Source organism: Eimeria acervulina, genomic scaffold (assembly GCF_000499425.1).
Source record: "Eimeria acervulina Houghton genomic scaffold, Eah_scaff558, whole genome shotgun sequence".
Taxonomy (NCBI): domain Eukaryota; phylum Apicomplexa; class Conoidasida; order Eucoccidiorida; family Eimeriidae; genus Eimeria; species Eimeria acervulina.
This window is the reverse complement of record NW_013547267.1, coordinates 7,501-15,000: the sequence shown is the minus strand read 5'-3', so window position 1 is coordinate 15,000 and position 7,500 is coordinate 7,501. Positions and strand designations below refer to the sequence as shown.

Sequence of the window (7,500 nt, the reverse complement as noted above, 5' to 3'; positions counted from 1 at the left end):
TTTGAGCGAGCTCCGCAGGCTCCTCCAGTTTAACCCCTTCCAGCTGATTCCCTGCAAACAACCACCCAAACCCTAAACCCTAAACCCTAAACCCTAAACGCAAGTCCCATTCCCTCCTAACCCCTATAGACCCTAAAAGTAAACCCTAAACCCTAAACCCTAAACCCTAACTGGGTCCTGCAGTTCATCTGCGGTTATCCACTTGTAGCCCGCGTTGTCGGGACTCCACAAACCCTAAACCCTAAACCCTAAACCCTAAACCCTAAACCCTCACCAAGGGTTATCCAGTTGTTACGGATGTTGTGCTGCCTTCCAAACAGCTCCACCTTCAAAGTACCTGGCCGCATGCGCTCGATTATTCTGCAGCATAAACAAATATTTTTACTTAAATATAAATAAAATTTATTTATAAATAAATAAATAAATAAATATATATATAATATATGTGTATATCAGGTGTGGCGTTTATACGGGTGAATGGATGACGCCCCTAAGAAAGAGCTGTAAACCCTAAACCCTAAACCCTAAACCCTAAACCCTAAACCCTAAACCCTTGGTGGAGGGATTCAGGGTAGTGTTTAGGGTTTGGGGTTTGTAAGGCTTTCCCTCCGTTCTGAGGCGCACCCTAAACCGCGCAACTCGAGCAACTCGAGCAAGTAATACAACTAGGGTTTAGGGTTTAGGGTTTAGGGTTTAGGGTTTAGGTACCTGTATATTTCATCAGGCTTTCTTGATGTTTGCCGCACTTCGCTGACAATTACATCGCAGTCGATGTTGCGGTTTACTTTAGGGTTTCCTTTAACCCCAACAAGACAGTGTTCCTAAACCACAAACCCTAAACCCTAAACCCTAAACCCTAAACCCTCGCTGGGTTCTAGGGCGTGGTTAAGCTCCTGAAGCTCCTCTCCAGGCATCCTAAACCCTAAACCCTAAACCCTAAACCCTCGTTCTTCCCTCTGGCGGCCCCTATACTCCTCCTACTCCCGGATACACCCTTAAACCCTAAACCCTAAAGGGTTTAGGGTTTAGGGTTTAGGGTTTACCTTGGAGTGGTTTAGCCAGTGACCCGTACGCCCCGTCCTTATAATCCTCTGCAGTTGATTTGTCTTCACCCACAATATCTCTTCTACACGCCGGTAGCCCCAAAGCTGCACAAACCCTAAACCCTAAACCCTAAACCCTAAACCCTAAACCCTAAACCCTAACCCCTAAACCCTTGATAGAGGTGCCGAGGGTACAGCTGCATTCAAAGCCTGAAGCTGTACTTGGCGAGTGCTGGCGTAGCCATAATAAACCCTAAACCCTAAACCCTAAACCCTAAACACCAAGCCCTAAACCCTAAACCCTAAACCCTAAACCCTAAACACCTGTAAGCATTCCCTTGCGAGCTCCATCGCTCTGCCGGTAACCCACAGAAACAGCAAACCCTCATCCTGGATTAAATCGACCTGCAGATACACCGCTCAAACCCTAAACCCTAAACCCTAAACCCTAATTCTGAGGCTCCGCATACCCATCCCCATCCCCAACACCTAAACCCTAAACCCTAAACCCTAAACCCTAACTCTGCGCATACCCACCCCCACCGCCCAGACCGCACCACCGCCCAGTCCCCACCCCCGATCCTCTAAACGCTAAACCCTAAACCCTAAACCCTAAACCCTAAACCCTAACCCTGAGGCTACGCATTTCATCGTCAGTCATAGTGCCGTAGGGTAGATCCATATGAATATCCCAAGGCGGGTCAGCCATTACTACATCGACGAAGGGTTTAAAAATTGAAAAATCCAGAGTCCTGACCACAAACCCTAAACCCTAAACCCTAAACCCTAAACCCTAAACCCTAAACCATAAGGATTCAGCATTAAAACATAAACCCTAAAGGCTTCTCATCCCGATACATCAATCTGTTCAGGGAGGGGTCGTCAGGAACGCGAAAAACCAGAGAGGGTAAACCATTAGGGTTTAGGGTTTAGGCCTTAGGATTAAGGGTTTAGGGTTTAGGGTTTAGGGTTTACCGAATGTCGCAGCGGATCCACTGCGCTGGGTATTTCTCCGTCAGGCACTGAGGGCCAATGGAATATGGATGAAGAGGCTCCTCCCTGTGCAACCACCCTAAACCCTAAACCCTAAACCCTAAACCCTAAACCCTAAACCCTAAACCCTAAACCCTCGGTAGTGATACTTCGGCCCTTCTTTCGCTCCAAACTTCACAGCCTCCAACTCGCTTCCCCCTAAGCCTAAACCCTAAACCCTAAACCCTAAACCCTAAACCCTAGACGAACTTTTCTCTTTCTTCGAATTCATAATGAACGAAGCGGCACTTCTCAATGTGGCGGCATGTATCCAAATAGCTGCAGTCACCTAATCGCTCATCTGCAGCAGCAGCAGCAGCAGCAGCAGCAGCAGCAGCAACAGAACCGGCAGCAACAGCAATATCAGCAGCAGCAGCAGCAGAAAGTGGATTAGATGCAGATACACCCCAAGCCCCAAAAGCAGCAGCAGAGGCAGCAGCTGCATAAACATCAAAGGGAATGCACACAGCAGCAACAACAGCAGCAACAGCAGCACCAAAGCAGCAGCAGCAGCAGCAGCAGCAACAGCAGCAGCAGCAGCAGCAGCAGCAGCAGCAGCAGCAAGGGTTTTCGTACCTGTGAGGCCCTCAACGATAATCTTTCTGTAGTGGAGCTGCAGCACAAACCCTAAACCCTAAGCAAACCACCGCTGACGATCTATCAATTAGGGTTTAGGGTTTAGGGTTAGTTACTGCTGCCGCTTGCACTAGGGTTTAGGGTTTTAGGGTTTAGGTTGGTGCAGTAGGGTTTGAGGCCTTCCTATTGCTGTTTACACTCGAATTAGGGTTTAGGGTTTAGGGTTTAGGTTGGTGCAGTAGGGTTTGAGCCCTGTCTGTTGTCAGCATCACCCCCCTGTTACGAATTAGGGTTTAGGGTTTAGGGTTTAGGGTTTAGGGTTTACGTTGGTGCAGTAGGGTTTGAGGCCTCGCTGTTGTCTGCATTCTTCTCTCGAGCCGTAGACGCAAAGCGGTTTAAAGACAGCAGAAGACGAACGAAAAACTGCAGCCAGCTGCAGCAGCAGCAGCAGCAAATGCAGCAGCAACAGCAGCAGCAACAGCAGCAGCAAATGCAGCATCAAATGCAGCAGCAGCAACAATAACAACAACGGCAGCACAACAGCAGCAACAGCAACAGCAAAAACAGCAGCAGCAACAACAGCAGTAACAACAGCAGCAGCAGTGACAACAACGGCAGCAGTACCAACAGCAGCAGCAGCAGTAACAGCAGTAACAGCAGCAGCAGCAGCAGCAGCAGCAGCAAGTTGTTGCTGTTACCTGCTGCTGTTTAGATGTGAGAGTAGAGAGGAGGCTTCGAACCTCCGTGTCGAGTTGATGAGAACTTTGATTCTGAACAGCAGCAAACACACACTCTGCTGCTGCTGCTGCTGCTGCTGCTGTTGCTGCTGCTGCTGCTGCTGCTGCTGCTGCTGTTGGTGGTGGTGGTGCTGCTGCTGCTGTTCGTGCTGCTGCTGATGTTGCTATTGCTGCTGTTGGTGCTGCTGCTGCTGATGCTGCTGCTGTTGTTGCTGCTGTTGCTGTTGTTACTGCTGGTGTTGGTGCAGCAGCTGCTGCTGTTGCTGCTGTTGCTGCTCTTGATGCTAATCAGAGGCAACAGCAGCAGCAACAACAGCAGCAGCAGCAGCAGCAGCAGCTGAAGCAGCATTACCTTGGCTGTAGGTTCACTTAGAAGGGCCTCTAATTCTGCATCTTGCTGCTGCTGTTGCTGCATCACGAATCCCTCTTGCTGCTGCTGCTGCTGCTGCTGACGATCATATATCTGCTGCTTGCGTTGGTGCTGTTGCTGCAGCAGCAGCTGCTGCTGTTCGTACAGCTGCTGGTGCTGCAGATGCTTCTGCTGCAGCATCTGGGCAGCAGTAACCTGCTGCTGCTGCTGCTGCTGCAGCTGCTGCTGCCGGTCTCCTCTGCTGCTGCTTGCATGCAGCTGCAGCAGAAAAGCAGCAATTCGATGCGGATATACAGAAGCAACAGCCTGCAGCATTTCTTGCTGCTCCAGCTTCACCATCGGCAGCGCAGCAGGGACCCCACACAAGCTGCTGCTGCTGCTGCTGCTGCTGTTGCTGCTGTTGCTGCCGCTGGCCTGTGCTAAGATAGAAGCAACATCTGCACCTGATATCTGCAGCGGGCGCCGCAACGGCTGAGCTGCTGCTGCTGTTGCTGCTGCTGCTGCTGCTTTGCGTATCAGCGCAGGAAGTGCAGCAACAGACAGAGGAAGCAGCAGCAGCACCTTGTGCGGCAGCAATCCGAGGGTATTAGCAGCAGCAGCAGCAGCAGCAGCAAACGGGGGATTTGCTGCTGCTGCTTCTTGCTGCGCTGCATGCTGCAGCAGGAAGCAGCAAATAACACGGGCTTGACTTAACTCCCTCACAGGCTTTGCTGCTGTTGCTGCTGCTGCTGCTGCTGCTGCTGCTCGGTGGAGGCTGAAGGCAGGGTGCAGCAAGGATGGTTCTGCTCCTGCTGCTGTTGCTGCTGCTGCTGCTGCTGGACCAGCAGCAGCAGAAACACCAACGGCCGTTGCTGCTCCTGATGCTGCTGCTGCTGCTGCTGCTGCTGCTGCTCCAGGCCCCCCATTAACACCAGCACTATCGAACGGTCTTGCTGCTGTTGCTGCTGCTGCTGTTGCCGGTGCTTGTGCGGTCGCTGCTGCTGCTGCTTCAGCAGCATATACTCCTACAGACGGATGATGCTGACTCAATAAAGGCCCTGCTGCAGCTGCTGCTGTTGCTGCTGCTCCTGCTGCTGCTGCTGCTGGGTACTGAGCAGCATAGCCTGAATGCCGCGGAGACCTGTTAGAGCGATCGTATGGAGCTGCTGCTGCTGCTGCTACTGCTGCTGCTGCATGCGGGCCTTTTGCTGCTGTTGTTGCTGCTGCTGCTGCTCCTGCTGCTGCTGCTAGGCCTGTTGATGGGGAGACACTGGAAGACTCGCGTTGTTGTTGTTGCTGCTGCTGTTGCTGCGGCTGCTGCGCTGCAGCAGAGTCAAGCACAATCGAGCCTCTGGTTGAGTCTTCTGCTGCTGCTGCTGCCGCTGCAGGTGCTGATGCTGTGCTTTGGGTGTTGCTTCTGCTGCTGCTGCTGCTGCTGCTGCTGGCCAGCTGCTGCTGCAGCGACCCCGTCTGCTGCCGGCGCTGTTGAAAGCGCTCGCCGAGGCGCTTCATTGCTGCAGCAGCTGCTGCTGCTGCTACTGCATCAGCAGCAGCAGCAGCAGCAGCACCGATTTTTGCTGCTAAACTGCACTACCCTGCAGCAGCGGCAGCAGCAGCAGCAACAGCAGCAACAGCAACAGCAGCAGCAGCAAGTGGAGTTTTTAAATATATTGTTGCTGCTATCAACACAATAACAAGGAGCAGCAAAGGGGATGTATTTGCTGCTGCTGCTGCTGCTGCTGTTCTAGTTTAAGACTGATGAAGTTAAGTACAGCTAAAGGAGCAGCAGCAGCGTGTGCTGCAGCTGATGAAGTATATTAATTATTTATTATTAAATAATTTATTATTAATTTATTTATTTTTATTTAAATCTAAAATAAACAAATAACTCAGACCCCCGGTAGAGGCCCGCATGCAGCAGCCCCGTTGCTTGCAGTGTATAGGCAGCTCTATGCAGCAAACACAAATATTATTTTATTTATATTTATATTATTTAATATTATTAATTACTAATTATTATTATTATTATTATTTATTACTTATTAAAGGAGAGGGCTGCAGCATTTATGTTTATAAGCCGAGCGCTACAGCTTGCTGCAATCGAGACCAAGGGTTTAGGGTTTAGGGTTTAGGGTTTAGGGTTTAGCAAAGAAAAACAAAGGCCTGATGAGGATGGCGTTTAGTAGAGGGTAATAAGACGGGCTCTGCCGTGGGTTGCTGCTGCACACCTTGCTGCAGCAGCAGCTGTAGAAGCAGCAACAGCTGTAGCAGTGTAGCAGCAACAGCTGTAGCAGCAGCAGCTGCAGCAGCAAATGCAGCAACTGTAGCAGCAGCAGCAACTGTAGCAGCAGCAGGAACAGCACCAGCAGCTGCTTCAGCTGCAGCGAGGCAGCAGCTCCTCTATAGAGAAGGGATCCCGGTGTGTTGCATGCGCTGCTGAGCTAGGGTTTAGGGTTTAGGGTTTAGGAGACAACTTGAGGTAAAAAAGAGCGTCAATTAAAACATTTACAGCCATCAGTGCATTTTATTAATTTATTAAAATATTAAATAAAATAAATTTGATATATATATATATATATTTATACATATATTTATATATTGTTTATATATACATATATATATATATATTTATATATATTTATATATTAATACAATAAACATTTTGCATACTAAATATATTAAATACGTTTTATGCATCAAATGTAAACAAAACCCAACTAAAAAATAATTATCTCCTAAACCCTAATCCTAAACCCTAAACCCTAAACCCTAAACCCTAAACCTAAACCCTAAACCCTAACCCTAAACCCTAAACCCTACTGTGTAGCGTCTAGTGTCGCTGCTTCTTTCTTCTAAAAATGTTTTGATTGGCTTCAGTCCTCAATAAAAAAAGAAGAGGGTTTAGGGTTTAGGGTTTAGGTAGGCCGCTTGTTGCGGTGTGCGTAAACCCTAAACCCTAAATGTGAGTATGTCTCTTTAAAACAAAAATATAAACAGCACATCTAAAGCAAACGTGCTGCCTCCTTCGCTTGGCTAGCTACCAAGCTACTAACTGCGCAGCTAACTAGCTAGCTAGCTAGTTATCTATATAGCTAGCTAGCTAGGTAGCTAACTAGTTGGCTAGCTACCTATTTAGCCGGTGAGTGGCCCACTTCAGGGCCAGCTAGCAAGGTAGGGGGTATGACTGGCTAGCTAGCTAGCTAGCTAGCTAGCGATATAGATAGATAGCTAGCTAGCTAGCTAGCTACCACGAACGCTTTGCCGCACTGCAGCAGCCCAACAAACTGAGGACTTCGTTAGCTATCCAGCTAACTAGGTAGACAGCTAGCTAGCTAGCTAGCTAGCCAGCTAGCTGGCTAACTAGGTGGCTAGCTCGACAGCTGCCCAGCTGGATACCCAGTCAGCTAGCTAGCTAGCTAGCTATCTAACTATATATCTATCTAGCTAGCTAACTAACTAGCTAGCTAGCTAAGTAGCTAGGGTTTAGGGTTTAGGGTTTAGGGGCTTTAGCTGCCTTAAGGATAGCGTGAAAATCTTCAGTCAAAGAAGCGCCGCCCACGAGGAAGCCATCGATGTCCTCCCCGCCAAACAAATCCTGCAAACACAAACCCTAAACCCTAAACCCTAAACCCTAAACCCTAAACCCTTGCTTCGCCAACGAGCATGGGACGGTAGAACAGCAAACAAGCAAAGAAAAATGAATATAAACAAACAGACAAACAAACAAACAAACAATCGAGCAAACAATAAAAACAAGCTGGCT

General features: G+C 49.0%; 2 protein-coding genes across 2 annotated transcripts in view; both read right to left on the bottom strand.

Annotated features, from left to right (window-relative positions):
• The window catches only part of EAH_00042740 (N6-adenosine-methyltransferase 70 kDa subunit, putative), a gene marked incomplete at both ends in the record, with an annotated part of 8,791 nt that extends 3,542 nt beyond the window's left edge, over positions 1-5,249 (bottom strand). Inside the window, 11 exons of the mRNA XM_013391735.1 lie at positions 1-51; positions 275-360; positions 709-821; positions 1,044-1,148; positions 1,368-1,448; positions 1,675-1,795; positions 2,019-2,102; positions 2,286-2,376; positions 2,652-2,688; positions 2,977-3,084; positions 3,741-5,249. The exon at positions 1-51 is cut by the window's left edge and continues 150 nt beyond it. Of these exons, the coding sequence (XP_013247189.1) occupies positions 1-51; positions 275-360; positions 709-821; positions 1,044-1,148; positions 1,368-1,448; positions 1,675-1,795; positions 2,019-2,102; positions 2,286-2,376; positions 2,652-2,688; positions 2,977-3,084; positions 3,741-5,249 (2,386 nt within the window). The remainder of the gene's footprint in view (positions 52-274; positions 361-708; positions 822-1,043; positions 1,149-1,367; positions 1,449-1,674; positions 1,796-2,018; positions 2,103-2,285; positions 2,377-2,651; positions 2,689-2,976; positions 3,085-3,740) is intronic.
• Positions 5,250-7,227: 1,978 nt separating this feature from the next.
• EAH_00042730 (triosephosphate isomerase, putative) overlaps positions 7,228-7,500 on the bottom strand; it is a gene marked incomplete at both ends in the record, with an annotated part of 2,619 nt that continues 2,346 nt past the window's right edge. The window contains one exon of the mRNA XM_013391734.1: positions 7,228-7,332. Coding sequence (XP_013247188.1) covers positions 7,228-7,332 — 105 coding nt within the window. The remainder of the gene's footprint in view (positions 7,333-7,500) is intronic.